We start from the raw sequence: 24,184 nt of genomic DNA, 5'->3' as shown, positions 1-24,184 counted from the left end.
AAGATAGAAAAGACTCTTTAAGTTCCCTCAAAGACAGATGATTGGATAAGAGCTTCTCTGTTGTTTGATGAAGTCTTGATGTCTTTAAGCTGTAATGTGCTGTGTGCAGGTACCTGGTCCACTGTCTCCAGGCTGATCTCAACAACTACATGCCTGCCTTCATGGACGACCCCGAGGAGCATAATCCACAGAGACCCAAGATCGGTAATATACAAACACATGCAGTGGATATGATGATTAATGCCCCCCCTTTAAGTTCATTTCAACCAGAGTGATTTTTCCTTCTTAGAGTTTTTGCATTTGGGGTTGAAGACGTAAAACTGTCAAATATTTCACCAGGAAAATAAGTCAAGATTTGAGAAAAGTCTGATAAAAATATATATTTTTTTAATATGACTCCGTGCAGGCGACAGCCGTTGCCAGAGGCATTATGGTTTCGGGTTGTCCGTCCGTACCATTCACGTGAACACAATATCTCAGGATCGCGTATTTGGCACAAATGTATTAGATTTTGTTGGTCAAAGGTCAAAGCCACTGTGACCTTACGTCCGCGCCATTCTTGTGAACGGGTTATCTCAGGAACACCTTGAAGGAATATCTTCAAATTTGGCACAAACATCCACCTGGACTCAAGGATAATGATTTGATTTCGGTGGTCAAAGGTCACTGTGACTTCATAAAACACGTTTTTGGCCATAACTCAAGAATTCATATGCTAATTATGACAGTTTCACACAATGAAAATGTCTACCAGGATAAAATTATGTGATGACACTTTGGACAGACATGGATGTAAACTGGCATACAGCCCAGAGGCGGTAATTCTATTTTTTTTTCATATCCTATTTTGCTTTGGGTGTATCCCAACCCTCATGGTGGGAACTAGAGAAACAGTACCTTCAGTGCCTTCCTTAAGTCAAAAGGCAAAAATTGTTTATCTGGCCAACCCTCTATGAATTTTGGCCAAACATTTTACACAGACACTGGAGTGAGTGAAAGAAAGTATGGATTCCTGCCTTGTGAAATGGTAATAACCCAAGCGTCAAGACACTCAAAGAGAATGAGAGAGTTGTTTTCAGCCTCATGTGTGTCTCTCATGTCAGGAACATATAACAAGTCTCCTATTCTCAGCTGTCTATACCGTCCTAATGTGAAAGTAATGGTTGGCCGTCATTGAGCATATGTCTGATGTCTCTCCCTCCGTCTCTTTCCAGAGGACGTCCTGCACACCCTGACGGGGGCGATGTCGTTGCTGCGGCGGTGTCGAGTCAACGCCGCCCTGACCATCCAGCTCTTCTCGCAGCTCTTCCACTTCATCAACATGTGGCTCTTCAACAAGCTGGTGACGGACACCGAGTCGGGGCTGTGCTGCCACTACTGGGGGGCCATCCTTCGGCAGCAGCTCAGCCACATCGAGGCCTGGGCGGAGAAACAGGGTCTGGAGCTCGCCGCCGACTGCCACCTCAGTCGAATTGTACAGGTAAGAGGATGGAGGGGAATGTGGGAAGTGTGTGCTGGGACATGAGGAGATGCTGACACCGAGAGGGTCATGGATTTTATTTTATTTATCTATGTTTTCATTTTTTTAAGATTTATCTGTGCTTCTTATTTTTTCCACAGTGGTCAGTGACAATGATCTTGTTTCCCTTTTTTTATTCGCTGTTTAAGACACCAGATCTATGCACTGTATTTCTCCATAACATCCAATATTTGTGACTACATAATCAACAGTTAAAGTTAGAAAAAGTCCTTGTAAGGTATCAATGTTTATGAGTTTAACATTCAAAATCTCAGCACATCTGCTTCTTCAGGACTGCGTGAGTGTTGTTTGATTAGATTTGACGGACACGGGCGTCTCCGTGGCAAGATAAGCAAACATCCTGTCATCAGATTCTGATTATCGTATTGTTAAATTTCAAGTGATGCGTGGAAAGAACACGGCACCGCCTCGCCTTCTCACACCAGTGAGACGAACACAGTCTGTCTGTGTCAGAGATGCAGAAATCTCTCATTCTTTTCAGACCCTCTTAGCAACTTTATATCTAAGAAGTGAACTGCAAAGAGCTAACCTCGTCCTGTTTTGGTTACACAATCACTTCCTTTGTGTCGTAAATGGAACCATCATTTACTCGGGAGATCGTACCCGGTGGCAGACAGATTTGCATGGTGAAATTGAGGCTTATAGGGAACCGATCTAAACACTGATGGTGTCATTATTCTATAGCCATTACATTGTGCAATCAACATTTACTTCATAATGATATGTTAAAGCAAAAAACATTAAGGCAGATTAAACAATAACATGTAAGAGAAGGCAGAAAACAAACAATATGTATACAATATAAAAGATATGTGGCTCATTGACATGTTGTTTTCTGTGTGCCCTCCAGGCCACCACCCTGCTGACCATGGACAAATACTCCATGCAGGATGTGGAGACCATCCACAACACCTGCTTTAAGCTCAACTCCCTGCAGCTCCACGCCCTCATGACCAACTACCACTGTGCTCCAGACGAGCCTTACATCCCGCCTGTAAGTCACAAGCACTGAAACACACTCAAAATAGAAAAAATTCAGCTAATGAAACATCACTTCTAAACTTAAATCAGAAGAGTTATGATGTACATATATTTATTTCTGTTAGATAACGTCAGCTTTATGTAACGCAAGTCAGCTGTTTAACAAATCTGATTTGCACAGATGTTGAAAAATAGCCATTACTCTATATGATGTTTTCTAGATGTAATGAACCATCTGGTTGTCTGATATGTGAGCCGCCTCTGGTTGTGTGTTTGTGTACAGGAGCTGACAGACCACGTGGTGGCGGTGGCAGAGAACACAGCAGATGAGCTGGCGAGGAGTGACGGGAGAGAGGTTCAGCTGGAGGAGGATCCCGACCTCCAGCTGCCCTTCCTCCTTCCTGAGGACGGCTACTCCTGCGACGTGGTGCGCAGCCTCCCCAACGGCCTGCAGGACTTCCTGGAGCCGCTGCTGCAGAGAGGTAAAGACAATGGGACCAGTATTTAATAATACAAAGAAATTCTGTTGAGAAAGAATCGACTGTTACATTTCTTGTTTAGATAAATGCAATTTAGTTATAAAATAGTTTATATACTCTGGCTTTTGTGCAAGAATGTGCAATATCTTACAGTTGAATCACTGTATTTTATTATTTTTGGTGGTGCTCCAGTCAGTTTTTTTACTTTGTAGCAGGCTTCATTTTGAAGCTAGAGTGAAGATACTGACATATGAAACTAGAAAACCTAAGGAATCCATCGGTACCAACCATGTCATACTAGCTTGTTGTGAAAGAGGCTAAATAACGCTCCAAACTTGCGCTGAATTTTGGCGAGGAAAAACTGGTATGGCCATTTTCAAAGGGGTCCCTTGACCTCTGACCTCAAGATATGTGAATGAAAATGGGTTCTATGGGTACCCACGAGTCTCCCCTTTACAGACATGCCCACTTTATGATAATCACATGCAGTTTGGGGCAAGTCATAGTCAAGTCAGCACACTGACACACTGATAAAAAACAGAAAACAGATTGTGATTAATCACGATTAAATATTTTGGCAGCCCTAGCTTTTACAGAATTTAGATGTCTAACTCTGTGAAAATGTACTTTAAAATGTATGTTTCATCTTCCAGGTTTCTGTAGGTTAGTACCCCACGCCCGAGCACCTGGTACCTGGACCGTCCACTTTGAAGGAGCTGACTGCGACAGCCACTTCTCTGCTGCTGACGCTTCTGAGATGGTAGGACATTAACTCTCTCTCTCTCTCTCTCTACCTCTCTCTCTCTACCTCTCTCTCTCTCTACCACTCTCTCTCTCTCTACCACTCTCTCTACCACTCTATATGTGTGTGTACTTGTGTGTGTCAGGGCAGTGGGGCATCCCAGGTAAAGGACTTTGAGCACATCTAGTAATGCTGAGTCATAGACATACAGTAGATCTGACAGCTAGACGGCCACAAAAAGTGTCTGCAGAGTAACTTCAGGACGCTGCTTTGCTTTCAACACTCTTCTCTCCACGCTGCACTGAGATGACTTTTCCTTGGTTAGTGTTTGTTGTTCAATCAGTGAGCTGAAGTGTCTTCAGACTGCTCCAAAATACTTCCAGCTGAAGAATGAAGATTAACTTATATTCACATGCCAAATCTAAATGGAGTAAATACGGCTGTTTTTGGGGATGGATTCTTTGAATTAATGAAATGAATAAAAAGAAACAGCTTCACAAGGTTTTATCTCACTGTGGTTTCACGAAAACCTCCAATATTGCTTGAAAAAACAATCTAAAGGTCCATTTAGTAGTTTCTCTGGAGCTTTAATCATGTCACAATCTTCCTCAGAAGATGACGTTTGCTCAGTTTTTTACGGCAACTAGCTGAAAACATAATGCCTCCGGCCACGCCTTATTGTCGCCGTGGATGCATTATGTTTTCGGGTTGTCGGTCCGTACCATTCTTGTGAGCGCGGTATCTCAGGAACGCCTGAAGGGAATTTCTTCAAATTTGGCACAAACGTCCGCTTGGACTCAAAGATCAAGTGATTACATTTTGGTGGCCAAATGTCACTGTGACCTCACGTCCATCCCATTCTCGTGAAAGTGATATCTCGGGAACGCCATGAGCTAATTTCTTCATATTTGGCACAAACATCTTTAACTTGGACTCAAGGATGAACTGATTAGAATTTGGTGGTCAAAGGTCACTGTGACCTCACAAAACACATTTTTGGCCATAACTCAAGAATTCATATGCTAATTATGAGAATTTCACACAAACATCTAACAGGATAAAGTGATGAAATGTTGGACAGAAATGGATGTAAACTAAAACTTGTCTGGTTGGCGGAGGCATACAACCACAAGGCGGTAATTCTAGTTTTTAAATAAATTACATTTGCTTAAAAGCTGAAGTTCAGATTTCATTCTTGACCTCGGGAACCTCAGAAGCTGTAAAGCTTGACAAGAATTTGATATGGTTGATTTGTAGTAAAATATAGCCTAACCTAAGTTACTAACCTGAAGTATTCATTAATGGCTAATATGGATTTCATAAACTGCTGGTATGCATCAACATTATATAAGCTGCCTTCAGTTGCTCTTGTTGACCTTTTCTGGCTAAACTCCTCTTTCCACAGTACGGGAGAATTCAGGTGTAGATTATACTGGATTTACTGGGTTTAAGGGAGATTCAAGTAGTCAGGATGTAGTCAAAATGAAAACATGGATCAGTTTCCAGGTGACTTTAAGACTAAAAAAGGTAAAATTCCTGAACAGAAACGGAGCTGTAGACGATATGACGGCACACCTCACATAGTTTGACTATTTTTAGAAAAGTTTAAACCTGGAAGTTGCTTTGATTCGGGTCCAGAGGTTTGTGCGTGCGTGCGTGCGTGCGTGCGTGCGTGCGTGCGTGCGTGCGTGCGTGCGTGCGTGTGTGTGGTCTCCCGGTAGGAAGGCAGTGATTACAGTGGCTTCAGAAGGGGCAATTTACTTTTCATAACAACCTTCACAGACACACACCAAACATACACAATTTAATCAACACCAATCACACTGCAGCAGTCAGTTAGTAAATGATAGACCTCACACACACACACACACACACACACACACACACACACACACACACACACACACACACACACACACACACACACACACAACCACTTCCTCTGTAATTGGTCTGTTTATCCTTGCTCTACTATTTCATGACTGTAGTCTCGACATAATGCAGGCGTCTCTCACAAACACTCACACACACACTTTGATTAATGGTGTGTGTCCAGGCAGACTGGTGGGGGGGCGGGGCGGTGCTCATGTGGTGGATATAATGCAGTGTGTGTTTACATAGTTCAGATGTGGTCGATATTACATGCAGAACATTAAGAATATGAACAATATTTATTGAAACAATTGCTTTGATTCAAAAGGAAAGGTAGCGGGTCCAAAATGAATGTTTTGTTTATCTATGTGGAAGATATCTAATGTTTGGTTCCCACTTATAACAAGGCTCGTGAGCCAATAGTGAAACGACGTTGATATCACTGGTAAAAAAGCATTTGATTGGTAGAAATGTTAGCGTTGTGTGGACTGAAAGGCAGTTTTCAAAGAGTGGAACAAACTGCAGTAGAAGCTCAGCATGAAGGTGTTTGTCTGCGTTTATGCAGGGCGCCAGGATGCAGAGCAACACCCTTTATAGTCTGTGCCGATACCCGCACTTTAGTTTAGCAAGTAGTCACGTGGCTATTTATAATGTTGTAATTGTCTTCATTGATTTCCTTTGTGCATTGATTGATTGTAGCTACGCTGTCAGTCATCAGGGCTGTAACATCCTTCTCACTTTGTTAACAGGACAGAGCATCCCAGCAGTTATTTGGTTAACTACTATTTAAATCCTGATTGAGAGAGTTGGGGGTATATTTACTTTTTGGGCCACTTGCTGGTAGTATTTTCATAAGGCATACCCCTTATATACTATATTTCTATATGGTTGGGATACCTGCGCTATAAAGATAAAATGTGACCTTGGTGACATGATGGAGGTTTGATATTTGTGCATCTTACCACTATGGTGGCTGTCTTCTTTCATTCCTCCCCTGCAGGATTTAAAACTGACCTGCAGACAAAAAAAGGGTCTAAAAATGTCCAAATCTTTATGTAGACCCACTTTTACGTAACAGAAAGTTAGTAGTCGCTAAAGGCATAAAGCTGTACCTGCTTTACAATAAAAGCCTTACATAAGTCGGCAGGTAGAAAGCTTTAAAAGAAGCTTTAAAAGAAGCTTAAAGGGTGGGTTCACATTTTTAAAACAGTACTGACATGTCCATATGTACTTTGGAAGGCCTTTAGAGTTTATAGAAGAAGAGACCCTTTAGCTATTTTATTTATTTATTTAATCTTTTATCAGGTTATAATTCTGTTTTCTAAAGAGTACTACTGATGATATACTGTAACTTGCTATATATTGTCGTACTTTTTTTACTTAAAAACACAAACAAAACATTTGTGCGACAGGCACAGTTTGTATTCTGGTTGTCATAGTAACAGCTGGGATGTCATTGTAGTGTAGCTGTGGCTAAGCAACTGGTGCGGTCCTGTTTTAATTGTAGTCTGTTTTGTCTCTTAGAGTAGATCTAGTGTTGTCGTAGCAGTAGTTGTTGTGCGGTTGTTGTTGTTTTGTTTGGTTCTGGGTGTTCCTGTGGATTGCATTTACGCAAGAGTGCTGTCCACATACACACACACACACACACAAATACACACTACGATGCAGACATACTTTTGTACAAGTCTGACTTGAGCTTATTTATTTTGGAGTTGCCTCTTTTGTCCGAATATTTTTTCATGATGTGGGAAACCTCGGTAGCTCTCTCTCTTTCTTTGTTTCTGTCTTTCTCCCCACCCAGTCACCCAGCCCTGCAGTGTGTATATATATATGTGTGTGTGTGTGGGTAGCCATGATGTGGTTTTCATTCTTGACTGGGTTCCAGCGACCACAGGTTCCTCTGTGGTCTTCCCCTTTCCCCTTTTTATCCCTCCTTCATTCCTTCCCTCCCTTTTCTCATCCCTCCCTCTTTTTTTTTTTTTTTACTCCAGTCTGGTTTCAGAGGCAGACGGAGGGAACACAACACTAGAGGACATTCACTCTATTTCCCCCTGAGGCTGTTACAGACACATCTTAGAGGTTTCATCCTCACTCACAGTTTGTCCTTCCTGTCCATCTCTCTTTTCAGCCAATGAGGAAAGACCCGGAGGTTGTCACGGTAACCCTGAAGAAGCACAACGGCATGGGCCTCAGCATCGTTGCTGCCAAGGTAGGAAATACCACCTGGAAGTGTGTTAATGCGCGTCTGTGTATGTGTGTGTGTTAAATCCGAACTACAGCAGATCTGAGACTGTCTGAGCCTTTCAAGAAACTTTTTTAGTGAGAAAACTTCTCTTTCAAGGCAGAAGTCATATATTTTTCAAACGTTTTCTGAAGCAGAAGTGTGAGAGATTGGCACGAATTTGACAGGATATCCAAAAATAACTTTATATCTTGGCTGTCGAGACGGAGTGCGTTGGATTTTTGTGTATGAGTGTGTGTTTGAGGCTGAGCGACACAGAGCTGGCAGAATAAGGCTGCTGTTTTAAATAGACTCCTTTCATTGTTGAGTCTGACAGCAGCGCAGAGACTAAACAGTGACACGGCAAAGAAAGCTCTGGTTGACTCCTGGACAAAAAACTCTGTGTTTAGTTTGCTGTTAGAGGGGAGTGGGAGTGAAGGGTGGGACTATGTATCACTGTCTGTCCACGTTGTTTATTCATTCACACACCTCTGATGTAGTGACAAAACCGGGGGAAATTATACAAAATCACCACTGTGTTTTAACCTTAACAGAGAATGCACAGATTCACCAAAAGGGCAGCTATTGTATCAGGAAAAATGAATTAAGATTCATGCATTTCCCCCCATGATAACTGCCAACTTGGCAAACATGTGTTTACAGTGAAAAACGTAACTTTTTTTATGCCATATTGGATTGGATCAACCGAAAGTTTTAAAGGACCAGAGAAGGACAGGAGATTAGATTAGGATGAATTAGGATGGATGTCTTTTTAGAGGGTTCCCTCCACCCAAATCACCCCAAAATTAAAACAAAATAATGATTATTTGTGTCTAAAACGATGACCGATGTGCACAATGACGGCATCTACTGGATAAAATCCACATTACTGCACACAGATTGCCGTTCTGTAGACTGCAAACTCTGTAATGTCAGCTTATTTTTTTGCAACTAATGTCCCAAGCAGTTTGTCAGACCAACAGTTTAAAACACAAAAATACTGTTTCAGCTTTACTTTAAACTTTATTCCCACCAAGGGGACATTAGTCTTGCAGCCGGGTGAAACAGAGAACAAAACAAACTCTGAAAGCCACCATTCAAACTTACATAAAACAATGTCCACCAAGTGAGAGAGTAACGAAAACCCTGGATAGAACCAGCTGTCATCATCCAACCCAATCATGGGTGATTAAAACAAACATCCCCATCATCACCCTCCAATTTGATATAAAAGACTGATCATCAGCTGACTCATCGTGAGCATTTAGCAGCTTGACGGCACCACGAAGGATAAATGAATCATCATTACTCTCGTTCTTCCATGACATTCATAAAAGCTCCACTTGCCAGTGCAGACCACCTGGTGTTACATTCCTGTTTTACATTTTTTAGCGTCACAAATGTCCATGGTATGGACCTCAGAGCCACCATGATGTCCCATATCACTTGGATTTAAATTTAAAACGGCCAAGAAACATGCAGCACAGTTGGATGTCCACTTTGACTTACAAATTTCCCGTGGGGGAAGCCGTGCACTCACAAGCTGGAAGGTTTACGTAATGCTGTGCTGAGGCCTTAGATGGTCCCTCCCTGTAAAGTATTTTATATTCTTTGCACTGTTTTGTTGTATATTGCAGTTTTTTATCAGCTTGCATTGATTTGCACAGTATTTTATACACATTTTATTGCCTACCCTCAAAGACTACTCTTATTTTGCACATTTTCAGTAAAGATTTTATTGAATTTGAAGTTCTTTCTCTAGCAAATGTTTTATATTGGCTCAGACAGGTTACATGTTTTAAAACTTTGTTGTGTTTTCCCTTAATTTGTCTGTAGAATACTCTCACGAAACCTAATTTGGTTGTTTATAGCACAATAACATCTTTTTAAATGTGATGAGAAAGTGAATAATCAGTGTAGTGTATGTAATGTATATAAATATGTAATTTCCCAAAGCTGTAAACTGCTGGAAAAGCTTTAAAAGTGCTTGAAAAGTGCTTGAATTTGACTTAGGAAAAGATGTAGGAACCTTGATCTTATCATGTAGAGGTCTATTCTGCTTCCTCCTGCTCTTTATCAACGAACAGATAGATTTGTGTGTTGCGTTTTTTGTTGCTAAGGTTCGTTACAGGCCAGCGTAGGTGAGGCTGATGCACCGTCTCAATGTGTTGCATCCTGTTTTTGTGCTTCGCTGCTACTTTTTTAATGATGAAATGGATTAAGTGCGTGAGGCAGACCGATAGTATTTGTTCCCTGTGCGAAATATAAGGACTCTTTCTCTCTTTCTTTAGAGTAGAGTGAGTTTCCTGCTGAAGGCGCGAGCTTTCCTGTGTGGCTATGTATGTGTGTGTGTGTGTGTGGGAAGGAAGGATGTACTGAGGAAACCTCCTTGTTCTGTTTATTTTCAAAGCTGTGTGGACGAATGAGGAGGCAGAGCAGTGTGTGGGATGGGAAAGGCAGGTAGAGAGAATTTTGTGAAACAGCTGCTTGAGTTCTCGGTAAACTGGGCTGAGCTCTGTCCTGTTATATAACTCAGCGTGTGTGTGTGTGTGTGATATTTGCCTGGTGGAGCTGCAGTGGCGCTCCACCTCACTCTGACCAGCCGGCGTCCCAGCCGACACTTCACCTCTGGATCGCCACCTGGATTCTTAACAAACGCTGTAATTAGGAACTCGTGGAGGAATTTTTCTGCGTCTTTTTTAACCCCATTTACTGGAATTTCTGCAGCTTTTTTTAAACTCGTTTTTATAGGAGTTTTTCCACTTAACTTTTTTTTAAAATGACCTGCACTAAACTTCCACTACTTTTTGCCACACACGTAGGAATTCACATTACTTTTTTTATCCCACGTTCCCAGCCGTAAATAGTGATTTTACACGTAGACGTTCAGCTGAATGGATTACTCTCAGCCGGTGTAATTGAGAGCTTTTGAACTTGTCGGTGCACGTTAGCAGGTTGAAGCGCTCTGTGGGATAAAAGGAGGTGTGTGTGCATTTGTGTATGTGTCCCAGTCTGGACGTCCCAGAGTGAACTGGTCTGGACGACGCTGACGAGCGGCTGCAACATGTGGTTTTCTGTGGTGGGCAGGAAAGACCAGGTAACAGGGCTTTATAAACAGACTTATCGTACATTTTCTTCTCATTTCTAGACGTTTCTTTGGTGTTATCTTTGAAGGAGCTAAATTTAAAAAGTGATTTGGAATGTGGGTGTGCACATGCCAGCCAGATAAAGAGTTTGTTCTGTTCCCTCATTTCTTGATAAACCAGATTCCTTTGTATCTTCTTCATCTTGTGATTCTCCTCCTCTTTGTTGCTGGGGCTCCTTAATACGCTGACTTTATTCAAAACGCACCGGTCCAGGGTGGAAAGTGAATATTGAACACACTGTGAATGACAGCAATGTAACCACAATGTGGGTTTATCGTGCACCCTCCAGTGTGATGGCCTTCTGGTTTGTCACTCGTCTCTGTTTGCTTTCAGGGCCGCTCTGCTAATGTTTAAACTAAGGTACACACATGAGACACAGATGGTAAAAACACACATGTTTTTTGAGCAATGTGCTCAGTAACGTTAAGCTATTTAATGACACGTTATTGATACCATCTTTTTAATAATCAGACGTCATCTGGTCATTGTTTTTCCCTTTAATGTGACTTTAATCTAATGCAGAAATATGCATTAATAGTATTTTATATATATCAGTGTGCGTATTCTGGGTTTAGAGTAACAGTAAACATTTTAGGCAACATCTGACTGCTGTTTTCATGATGAAACTAGTGTTTGCAGAGTACTTCAGTATTAACCCACAGTAGTAAATCCAGTTTGTCGAGCAGGTGTTGCAGTGATTGATCTGCAGCTTCATTAAACACGACAAACACTTCATGCATTATATTCATGTTGTGTAAGTCTCTCTCTGTGGAACAAATGAGTGGAGGAATTTGCTGCGAGTTAGAATAGATTTCTATCCTTAAAAACACTTTATCAGTCAAACCCACATGTGTGTGTGTTTAATGGTATTGTATTGCTCAGCTCCCAGCTGTCCAGAGGAAAGTAGGGAGTTGGCAAAACTCCTCCTCCTGCTCCTGTATTGGTATGTTTACTCATGTATCTATCTATCGCTGTAAAGAACAGAACATTCCCTCTGAAGCTAAATTTGCAGTATCTAGGTTTCTCAGAGATATGAAAACGTTTCATACAGGAGAGAACTTCATACCAAACTCCATTCAACAATCCTGCAGTTTAATTCTGCTTTGGTTCTTGGCAAACACTCACCTGATAGAGCTGGACTTAAAAGATATATGATTTATACAGTATATGCAACGCCGCAAGAAGCACTAAATTGAGTAAAATTACTATTCCAACAATTCCTTTCACCAAAAAACACCTTGGAGGAAATTAGTGCAAAGTGTGGAATTGCTGAAATTCTGAAAGCAGTTTTGTTTGATTTATGCAGTCAGCGCTAAAATGGGAATCAAAGTCTGAACTGAGGTAGATAGACATGAATGACTTTGGAAAGTTGCTCTGTTTGCTTCCACAGTGTGTTTGAAGTATTGGTTGTGTGTGTTTTTGTTTGTTAGCGGACTGAATTGAACTAGAAGTGGAACAATAGTATGAGAGACTTACCCCCTGTGAGGCCTGAAACAATGGGAGGATGTACCGCACACACACACTCACATGCACTCGCTTTCCTGTAAAGCTGCGGCCAGGAGGTGTTTACAAGGTGTGTGGAAGAGAACAGTTGTACATCTTGGCGCTCATTTTAACAGACTTTTTTAATCTTGTGGTAGAATCACAATTTGGCAGGATTGTGTGGAAAAATGGAGACATACTTGCAGGAAAAGTGAGATATCGCCTTCTTCTATGCTCACTATCTGAACCAATTGTGGTCTTTACACAGCAACTTCAACGTCGTCCAAAATATCATGTCACTGGTTGCTGATTTTGTCATGATGAAAAGGAAAAAGGTTACTTGGTTTGTTATTGTTTGTGGCCAGCTCTGCAGTCTGAACGGCTACTGAGGTTATCAGAGGACTCTGGTACTTTGATGAAACCGCATTTGAATCCTGGAGTTCCCTCAGCAGCTCCCAGTGTTTCCCAACACATAGACGATACTCAATGATATAAATTATATCCCCACAGATAGTGGATTTTTTTCAAGTGATACTGCTAACAATATTTGGGAGTTAAGATAACGATATATCTGCTGAAAAGATGTTTGTTTTTGTTTGTTGTTTTTTTAGATATAAACACATACAATAAACAGACTTGATATTTTTTTCTTTCTAAATAATTGTGACCAAAATATATACTGAGCGGGACATTTTATAGTTTAAAAATGTTCTCTGGTGAACAAACTATATAATGGGAAATGTTTTTTATTCAATAACAATACAAACAACACTACTAATAACAAATAATACGTATAACAGAATCCTTAAAAATGAATGCCTTTTAATTAAACTGGAAGACGTGTTACAGCCGAGAACGAACAAATGCCTGGCTGAGTCCTTCCCAAGTCATGGCATGAAAGCCTCTGCCCATCCACACAGGTGTTGTCAGGCTGATCAGACATCTTCTCAGGTTAACGCTGGGTGCAGTTATGAACTGCAAATTATTTAAGGATTTAAATGTGCTCCTGTTCAAACAACTAAATTGAAATAGGAGAATGAAGGATTGGAGATGTCAATCACCCACTGCCTGTACATGTTCACAGAGTGCTGAGAAGATATCTAATCCCCTAAAATAACCGTGTGTGTGTGCAGGGCCTTTGAACACCTCTAGCTTCTAACGTGCCTCTTTATGGATAAGTGGTTTATAACCACAGAGAGCAGGTTGACACGTATTAACGTTGTAATCTCGGTGCGTCGCCAGCCTGCATTAGCGGTAGTTTCTTGTTTCTGTGGATCTGCTGCAGAGGTCAGTTGTCTCAGCGTGAGTCAGCCGCAGAAATGTCACATCACTCTGACTCTGCTGTCCACACAGAAACACTCAAAGACCTGTTGCATAATTCACATTTTTCAGAATTCATTTATTTCCATGGACTATGTCTCAGGAAGAGAGACTGTGTTTCTAACTTGTTAAGAGTTAATATGTGATAATTATTAGATTCAATAAAAAAAATACTGAAACAATTAGTCGATTAATTGATCAAGAGATAATTCAGTGGTTTTGATGATATCAATTAATCAAAAATGTGCTTTGTCTCTGTTTTATATCAGAATAACATCATTCAAGTCCTACTTGTTTTTCTCAGTACAACCTTTTCTACTTGCTTTTTCTGTAGCGGTGGTCGGTGAGCTTTGTTGAAGAGAGTGAAAAACACTTTATGCAGCCATTGATCTCTTTAGTTCTTTTACAGGCTCGTGCTCAGAGGGGGATTTAGAGCGAGCAGCCAACAAGTCTTACCTCAGGAAATTGGTAGAATTGTGTCCACGCCGAAGTTATATCCAAATATAATTCAAGCGTAACCACTTCAAGATTTGAGCAGAGAGCATAAAGGTCTGATAGTACGCGTATCCTGACATGAGAGGAGGTGAATGAATTTGTTATTAAAAGTCATGGAGCCAAGCATTCGGTGGGGAGATTGTTTAAAGCAGCAGACTCCTTCAGGCCATTCCTTCTCTTAATACAGACCTGGCTGCTTTAAGGTGCGCTTGATTTGTTGTGTCAGGGTGCTTTCAAAGAACCAAAGCTGTCCATTAAAACACAGTAAATCAAACAGTAAAGCTGTGCCTCAGGTATTCCAGCTACTCTAATAGATTTCTTTCTATAAACAGAGGCATGTGCACACTAACATTGATGTTTTGTAAAAAAAAAAAAAAAAAAAAAAGGTGTGTTTTTAACTTGATTAGTTGACAAGCAACACATCTGTTTTCACTCTGACCCACAACCCGGTGTCAGCTGCTAGTTTTAACGCTTCAATAACTCAACAAACCTGCCGTGTGTCTACATGTGCACACGTCTCAACATGTCTTTACAGTTTGCCTGCCTATACATTATCTTCTGTGCTTGCATGGCAGAAAGTCTGTACATGTTACAGTACATGTAGATAATTACATTTTGCTGTTATGACTATGTTAAGCTGTGTGTCTTTGCACCTTGCTGCCGCTTGTCAGGGTGATGGGCAGAAAGAAATGATCATCCTTAACACTGTTTTGCCTGTAATTTTGCTGGGAGCCTCCCCTCATTTGAAATATCATGACAGCATCACACCTGGATACAGTAAAGAGCAGAGTAGTTTCTTTACATCAGAAGTTGGTGAAGCAGTGAGGAGGTCATGGACCACATTCATGCATCAACAGCATCTCTAATTGCAGATCTGATCTAGATCTAGATCGCCTAGTTTGACAGACCTTCTCCAACTTGCCACAACACTCCCACCATGCACTGGGTGACTGCTTCTCCTGCTTTCCATATGACATGAATGGAAAGCGCTGAGATGCCCTCTGTCACCGGATCTGCTCCCGACTGCAGGTCGAAGGCAGCAGCATCAAAAATAGCTATATAGAAATAGCCAATTTTCTTGCTGATGGTCTCATTTCCATATGTAGGTCATTTAGACGCATCGTTATTAAATTGAGACTGTTTCATAACCAGTTAAAAGTTCCTCATAGTAACTTTGACTACTTCCTCTGTCTGTATAACATATCCACTGTGTGTTACATTAGTCTTCAGCTTTACAAACTCAGGTCAAATCAAACTGATGCAGCAGACATGCACATGTGGCCCCTCTGAACCCCCTCTGGGACCCCTTTAACTTGCTAAAAGCCCCTCTGAACATCCTCAGGGGATTCAGGGAATTCCCACAAGTGTCTCTGGAGCCTGATTTGGCGCCCCAGTCCCCCATTCTGGATAAGTGCATGGAGCTGCTGTGGCTCCATCTGAAACAAGAGGCTCTTTAAAGTCTTCTGTGTAATGTACAACAGACATAAAACAGTCAGAATGATTCACTGTCCGTCTCTCATCTTAATGTCACTTGCAGGAAATTCGTGCCTGCATGAATCCAGCCTCATTACATGAACATGCACACAAAAACACAGAGAGTTGAGACATTGTGGGTCAAATAGTTTGAAGGCCTGCTGTCTCCGCTGTCCGTCTGTACTGGTGAAACTGGGACGCAGATCTGTGGATGATGGAGGACGTGACACATGTATAATGTGTCTCTATTCACTCAATTCATATAATTAATAAATGGACAATAAGACAGAGACATTTGTCCGAACTCTGGCTTTTACCCGACTCAAAACACATTTGGCAGAAATATGCGCCGCAATGTGAAAGCTCTGGAATGCATTCGTTTCATTTACTCAATATGAAGGCAACACAAAGCTCATTGTGATTTTATAACAAACTGATCGGTTTGAACCTTTTTGAACCCAGATTTTTATGTCCCCGCATATTCAAAAGTTGTTTCCTGCAGCAGGAAAGCAAACAAACAAAAGTTCTCATGCAAAGAGCCAGTAATCTGCTGTGTAGATGATTAAACATATTGAGAAAACACAAATTAGCTGCTAATTATGGGACAGAGCAATGGAAGTAATTTAAAACAGGAAATGGTTAAACTGTTCAGAATCTCACCACAAGGTCAATTTAGTAGCTGTCCCCAAGGTTTTGATCATATCACATGATTGGCAATGTTGAATTTGTCTTTTTATTTAAAGAAAAAGTGAATAAAGAACTTCATGTGATGATGAACATCATGTGATTTGATCCAAAGCTTCAGAACAGCTACTAAACGGACCTTAAACCGAGATTGTTTTCTCAACTGCTGTTTCCAATTTCAAGATTAAACTTTAAACCTTTTTTGTACTTTTCAAAATATCTATATTTTTAAATACATTTTGAAAATAACCAAACATATAGTCATTATGCAACACAGATGGAACAATAGTAACCTCAGAATATAAATTCTTAAATTAATAACGCTCTTGAATATTTATTATTAGTTATGCATTATTTTGTATTATTATTACTGTTGTTGTTACTGCCAGACACAGTAGCTGTGAAGCTCATCAAGTCATAATAGTGTAATTTTTAGCAAAAACTTAAATTAACTTTTTTGTTTATTGGTTATTTTTTAATGAGTTAATCCATCTGTCAATTTCCTGCTGCTTATCTTGGTCCATGTGTCATTACTTGATAAATTACTAAGATTTATTGTTATAAACAGCTGGGAATTACTGACAAAAATGTGATATAATTCTTAATAAATTCATGTACTTAACAAATAATTGTAGGCCTTATTGTCCTTATTAGGAAAAAAAGGTTTTAACATGCCAATTTAAAAAAAAATAAATTAAAAAGTCTAGAATTTAATTTAGTAAACACTGCAGAAACTCTGCAGAGTGCTCTGACGTTTTTATCTTCTGCGCTACAGCTGATGAAATGGTTAATACATGTGACCCGCAAACAGTAAGAGCTATTAACCCGAGTGTAACCCCGGCCTCTGCTTTACAAGACACACACACTTACACAAACTGTGCCACATTGCCAGGTCCGATGAATGGCAGCAATTAGGAGTGTTTTTAATCCACTCCACAGTTTTATGAGCCAGTTTATAGACATGCTGTGATTCTTAATGTCTAGGTGTGTGTGAGTGTGCCTCCTGATCCTGTGGTGTTTTCTGTATAAGCTTCATACTGCAGCTCCTTAAACCTGCTTTAAAAGTAGAAGCAGAGTGTCTTTAGTAAGAACATATTTGTCTGGTTTCTGGTTCTACTGTTGCACAAACTCTGAAGATAAACATGTCAAGATGGTAAAGAAAGCGTGTGATGTATCTGATAACATGCCAGCACTTTGCTGCACTGTAAACCACCATCACCTCCCCATTTCACAAGAAATCCACACACACACTCCCCTTTTTATCTGTATTTCTGTTCTTTGTTGCTCTGTTGCTTCTTGGTAAAGAAAGGATTTGCCTTAAAGAAAATATTATGACATAAAATAAACAGATTCCTGTGGGGAGATTTGATTGTTTCAACAGCAAATATTACTGGAATACAGCAAAAGAAAGCTAGAATATAAGCAGGAGAAGGGAAGATAAGAATACGTGTGAATGCGTTTGCTGGAGCTCTATACTATAAATGTTTCAGTTTGACGTGTTGGTGAACTTGTTACCTCAGATAAAAGCGGCTCTGTGTCAACAATCTTGAATGGCTGCGTGTAAAATGTGTGTTTTTAAGTTCCTGGTGGTTCAGTCAGAGCTGCTGGATGTTACCAGTGTTTCTCTATCAACCAGTTATGTCTTGAGATGATCACTATGTCCAATTAGGTGCTTTAAATTCCCATCTGGCTGCAGAGACAGACTTTTGGGATCAAGTATATCTGTGTGGTCCTAAGCATTGTGGAGCATGTTGTAAACATTGTCAAATTGGGCAAGAGATGACAAAGGATTCTTACATTAAAATGTTTTCCCTTGGAGCCCTGTGAACGTCCCATATGCATTAGAGCTGCAACTAACTAACAATTACTTTTTATTGTTGATTACTCTGTTGATCTTTTTTTTTAATTTATGGATTAGTTGTGAAAAATGTTGATCGGTGTTTCCCAATATGACGTTGACGAATTGATTTACAGTTAAATAAGTTGATTTTTTTCTGGGTTAATAAATTATGGTATTGAATCGGTGCATAGACTGGCGTACTCACTGATACCCGATCCTGAATTTTGGGCAGTATCGGACGCATTTCCAATACTGATATCGGTATTGGAACAACTCTAGCGATTTAATTTAATAGTATACAACTAATAAATTAATCTTTGCAGCTCTAATATGCAGAAATGATTGTCTTCCATAATGACTTCTACATGATGCTAATTGCTGCTTCCACTGCTCCACATCTGTTTGGGATTTGGGTGTTTTTGGGTTGATATATTGTAGTCTCTATACTCATTCACTTTGTCCAGAGACTCACACTGGCCTCAGACCTGTTCACTCGCCTTTTTGTAGAATTATTTATTGTTTTTTTTTTGTCTTATATGTTTTCTTAAGATGTGTATGTGCATTTCTTTTTGTTGGTTCATTGGTTAATCTGTGTGTCTCTTTGTCTCTCTCTCTCTCTCTGTAGGGTGCCGGTCAGGAGAAGCTGGGCATCTACATCAAGTCCGTTGTCAAAGGAGGAGCTGCTGATGTGGTTAGTGTAAACACAGAAACTGGAACCATCACAGAAAAGTATGAGGAAAAACACACAGTGACTCATTCTGTGGTATGTCTGTGTTTGGTAATACAGGACGGTCGTCTGGCTGCAGGTGACCAGTTGTTGAGCGTGGATGGACGCAGTCTGGTCGGCCTATCACAAGAGAGGTAAAGATTGGGTCCATTTAGTAGTTTTTTTTTTTTTAAATGTTATGTTTGGAAGCCTCAATTTGTTGGAAGAAAAAATTTAAAGGATTCAGTTCTGAGAAATCATGTAATGCGATGCCACCTAATTGTCTTCTTGTGCTGATTTTCATTTGCACAATTAGAAATGGGGAAAATTCCAGCTGACACGTGTGAATTATAATTAAACCTTCATGACATTTTTATAAAAACACACCAGGGAGGAGAAGTGGGTGCACATGGTGTTTTCCTCTTTATACGCTGCTCAACCACCTACCGCACAGTATTGACGCATTTATGGTCACGCTGATGACGAAACTCAATTTCTATTTTGAGAATTGAAAACATTTTGAAAGTAATATGTTATGTCGAAGTGACGTCAGATAGTAATCACATTTAGGGGGAAACCTCAGGGGTTGACACATCTTGAGGTTCTTGCATTGCATCCCATTTTGTCCTCTGGAGAACACAAGCAGAAAAAGGGTGTGTATGTTTTGGAAACAGCAGCGAAGCGCTCGATGGTGGCTAACGCCCCGCTCAGATTAATCCAGTTATTCCTCTCTCCCCTCAGCATGTACAGGCTTGGTGTTCAGTTCTGGTGCTTACTCTGTGTCAAACTGGATTTACAAATCATTTGTTAAATTGCTTTAGCGTGCAGGTTGCAGGTGGGAGGGATTTATTTTATCAGGCCATTTCATAATCTGATGATCATGATATCATCCCGTGGTCTTCTCCTCTCCTGCAGGTGACTCCCAACAGGTTAAGATTAAGTATGATTTGCAGCCTTTCTCGTCTGGTTTATGTTAAATCCTGCAATATTTCCAAATGTGGGTTTGTTTAGAGCCGGTTCTGCACAGCAGTTGTTGACGATACATTCCCTGAGTTCCATCAAACACACACATGGTTCATTACCTTGTGCGATGTGCCCTTCAACTATTTATAGGATTTGGTTAAAGCCCTGTGCACATGTGGCTGCTACAGAAAATAACATGGGTACTCTGGGTACAATCCTGCTGTGTCACACACACACACACGCACACGCACACGCACACGCACACACACACACACACACACAAATTAGAGTGAAGTAAGTCTCTGGCAATGACAGATATAATCCCTGCCTCCTGTGGTTCATATTAAAGGTCTTACAGTTCATTTTCTGCCTGTTGGGAAGCCAGTAGACAGTGTGTTTTCCCATAACGACTAAGAGATGTAAGTTTGTTAGTAGTGCACTCATACTACTAGGGCTGCACAATTAATCCTAATTTTTAGGGCTGTCAGGCGATTAACATTTTTAATTGCGATTAATCACATGATTGTCCATAACTAATCACGATTAACCGCAAATTAATCACACATTTATATATCTGAAAATACATGTTAGTTGCAGCCCTAATCTGTCACATCTGTATCAAAGCATCTTAATACTTGTGTTTGGAGACCTTTTAAGTGGTGGATACAGTGTCATATGTTCAATAGTAATAAACATCTTCTACAGTGAGGAACCCAGCAGATAAAGTAAATGTAATATATATGATTCTGAAATGGACCATTCTGCATAATGAAGACTTTTACTTTTGGTATTTTAAGTATATTTTGATGCTAATAGTTTTCTACTTTTACTTAAAGGAGCAGTGAAAATCTTCAAGATTATAACATTAAGTAAAAGATCTGAGTAGGGAGAACGGGGTTGGTTGTCGCATTCATTAGATTAGATTAGAAAATGTTGGTACTGAAATTTTCAGCATTGGGGTCAGAGGTCACCTACAGGGTCATTTCAGAAGTAAGACACTTGACACCGAGGTGAGAGGACTTAAAGTGTTCTTCATGTCAAAATGTAAATATTCAGCTCTTCTGTATTTCTCTCCGAGGCTTTTACACAACGGGTCCAGTTATCACCATTAAGAAGTATGAAGGGAGAGCTATAGTTTAAATTAGCTAGGCTTGTCACAATCTGGTTCGGGGTTGGTTTTCACATGTAACTGGAGGTGTGTTTGGTTGTTGCATTTAAATTTATGTTTTTCCCCTTTTAAAATAAACATAGGGACAACCAACCTTAATGTGTGACAGTTGTCACAAGTGCACAAGACGTACTTGATAGTCCACATCTTTTGAACAGAATAAGCTTAAGGGAGAGTAAGGTCACTCCTTTCCTACCTGAGACTTTAAGCTTCCTTTACACTTTAAATGAATTAAAGGGGAATCTATCAAGGATACCGTTTTTGAGGCATTCAAATTAAAGTAAGAACCCCATTCTCCTCTACTTCTTCCACCACTGCATGTGATACGTCAGCACAGTATTCTCAAAGAGTACGGAGCACAGTGTACCAAGGACATAATCTTCTGATCACTTAAAAGGCTGAGCTTAAAAAAGCTCATTGCAGCTAAACGGGAGATTTAAATATTGATGTGTATTATATCAATTTAATGCCTACTCCACAGAGAACAGTTTAAGTATGTCACATCCCTTGAAGTTGTGAGTTTCATGTTCATGCTCTCTCTCTCTCCTCTCTCTCTCCTCTCTCTCTGCGTTCAGGGCAGCAGAGCTGATGACGAGAACAGGCTCAGTTGTAACTCTGGAGGTCGCCAAGCAGGGAGCCATTTACCACGGACTGGCTACCCTCCTCAACCAGCCCAGCCCCATGATGCCAAGAGGTGAGCACATTTATGCATGCAAAATGTTTAGAGGGAGTTGTAAAAGAGTTGGGGCTTATTTACAGTTTCTTTTACACTTCAAACTCACTACTGGCATCATGGACAATGGAATATTTTCGATTGTAGACTATTAGTTAATTTAAATACTTCAACTTGTGCTCTAAGTAATTGTGATGTGCATTTTCTCTATTTTTGGACGTTTAATAACTCAAACAATTAACCAATTAATCCAAAAATAGTAAGTAATTAGTCAATAATGAATCTGCAGGTCCACTTTTGATACAGAACAGTGGAAGTACAATATGTATTTCCGCTGTTTTTCACATCCTTGAACAATCAAAAACATTATTAAAGTCTTAAATTAAGAGCCATTTAAAAAGATCACACACAGTCGTAAGTTTGGCTGCAGATTTGTGCTGTTTAATAGTTGTAATGATTGTTAATGGCAGTGATTTGGTGTTGTGGATGAAAGAGGAGAAGCAGACTGGTCCAGACAGTGTGTCCTTGTTGTCTTCTCTGGAGCGCTATAAAAAAAAAAGCTTGCAGACCGAAGGATATAATGAGTGTTTGTGGCCACAGCCAGATATGTGTGTTTGTGTGTGTCTGAGACAAGCTGCATGTGTGTCCACACACACATACACACACATGGCGTAGAGTTTACTGGGTTGTCTGGCTGTGTGCTGGTCTTTGTCTGCTGGAATGTGACCCGAGATTCATTAAGGAAGTCTTCTGGCCGGGCCGGCTGGCCGGGCCGGCTGGCCGGCGGTCCAGGATGACGCTAAACGGGTGTTTCTCCTCCTGAAATTCCCTCGACCACAGTGTGTTTTCCATTGCAGACAGTGAAAGTTAACCACCAGGCTGTGAAGGACGCTGGTCATTCTTTAGTAAAGCTAATGATGGGAAACTGGACAAGTCAAAGTGTAGATTCTCACAGACTCAGGAAGCAAATCTAGATACATAGAAGGGAAATGAATTAAAGGGATAGTTTGGGTGTTTTTTAAATGGGGTTGTATGAGGTACTAATCCATAGTCAGTGTATTACCTACAGTAGAAGACGGTCGGCACGCCTCCAGTTTGGAGAAACAGACAAGAGTGCCAGCACGGGAGCAAAGCAATGTACTGCTGTTTAAGTGAACACTATAATTAGAACATTTTGACGGTTTACCTTGCGGCTGTTTCCGACGGGGAACTGAAGCCTTTATACAAATATGAATATCCAGCTAAATGTTTTACATACATTATGTGAGCAAATAGGAATCAAACTAGAGTCCCCATCTTAACGTCACTTAATCACTTCTTAAACACCCAAACGGCAAAATGATTTGATGTCAACAGTGGTCACATTTCCAAAATAACCCTAACAAATATTTCTGGATAAGTAAGAGATAGAAAAGCTCAACTACTGAAACAACAAATTCAGAAGTTTAAACTGCTAGGTAATAACTCAAATTGTGTCTTAGAGATTTAATACTCAGTGACAAGTACAACATTAAGTAAATGACATACTAAACTGGCTAATACAAATTCTATTGAGGGACTATGGCGTGGAGAAGTGTTAGGTTGGATGAGAAGGAAAGTTTCCCTCATCAACATGATTCACAAACTGGGTTGTTTACACTTGCATCATTGCCCTGAGAAATATGTTCCCTTCATCTCTTCAGCAGCAGACCGAGGCCGTGACAAGAACGGGAAGCTGCGACCAAAGAGCGAAGGCTTTGAGTTGTATAACAACTCGGTGCAGAACGGCTCTCCGGAGAGCCCGCAGGCCGGCTGGGATTCTTACCCCGAACCAAAGAAGATGAGTGGCGAAGAACGACTTCTGAAGAACCGAGCCGACCACCGCTCCAGCCCCAACGTAGCCAGTAAGCCCTCCTACTTGACAGGATTTTATCTTTTTTTTGTACACTTGAACTACATGAGGTTGTCTAGTTTATCTTTTGCTTGTATCTTTATTCAAGACCTTTTCACCACATACAGCGGCTTTAATTCCAGCTTTTAGTATTGTACCCAGTTAATTTTACCACTTTAATTCTGTATTTTCCCTTATCGCCTGAATGTCACAATGTCAAGTGAATATTTGAGAAAAATAATAATTTCGGATTTTTTTTTTTTTTTTAACTGCTGTATGGTTAAAATAAACATTTAAATACATTTAACCTCTTTCATAATAAACCAAAAGTTATTTATTCATCATGAAGATGGTGTTGTGACATGAGTTTAATAACATGTTACATGTCATCACATGTCCGTAACATTTCCACCTAAGTTAGGCAATAAATTAAACAGAAAATCTTTATGGAAATAACTCTAGTAAATAAAAAAAAATGCAAAGTATCTGTGGTTAAAAATAAAAAGTCAGTGGATTTAAACTTGGCATG

General features: G+C 40.3%; 1 protein-coding gene across 19 annotated transcripts in view; it reads left to right on the top strand.

The window, feature by feature from the left end:
* afdna (afadin, adherens junction formation factor a) overlaps nucleotides 1-24,184 on the top strand; it is a 102,480-nt gene that overhangs the window by 57,275 nt on the left and 21,021 nt on the right. For all 19 annotated transcript variants that reach the window (XM_074614702.1, XM_074614716.1, XM_074614701.1 and 16 more), the window contains 10 exons: nucleotides 110-204; nucleotides 1,215-1,480; nucleotides 2,391-2,534; nucleotides 2,805-3,003; nucleotides 3,654-3,760; nucleotides 7,743-7,823; nucleotides 18,901-18,966; nucleotides 19,063-19,136; nucleotides 21,688-21,806; nucleotides 23,468-23,668. In XM_074614702.1, coding sequence (XP_074470803.1) covers nucleotides 110-204; nucleotides 1,215-1,480; nucleotides 2,391-2,534; nucleotides 2,805-3,003; nucleotides 3,654-3,760; nucleotides 7,743-7,823; nucleotides 18,901-18,966; nucleotides 19,063-19,136; nucleotides 21,688-21,806; nucleotides 23,468-23,668 — 1,352 coding nt within the window. The remainder of the gene's footprint in view (nucleotides 1-109; nucleotides 205-1,214; nucleotides 1,481-2,390; nucleotides 2,535-2,804; nucleotides 3,004-3,653; nucleotides 3,761-7,742; nucleotides 7,824-18,900; nucleotides 18,967-19,062; nucleotides 19,137-21,687; nucleotides 21,807-23,467; nucleotides 23,669-24,184) is intronic.

The sequence above is a fragment of the Sebastes fasciatus genome, chromosome 18, assembly GCF_043250625.1.
Source record: "Sebastes fasciatus isolate fSebFas1 chromosome 18, fSebFas1.pri, whole genome shotgun sequence".
Taxonomy (NCBI): Eukaryota; Metazoa; Chordata; class Actinopteri; order Perciformes; family Sebastidae; genus Sebastes; species Sebastes fasciatus.
This window is presented reverse-complemented; position numbering and strand designations above follow the sequence as displayed.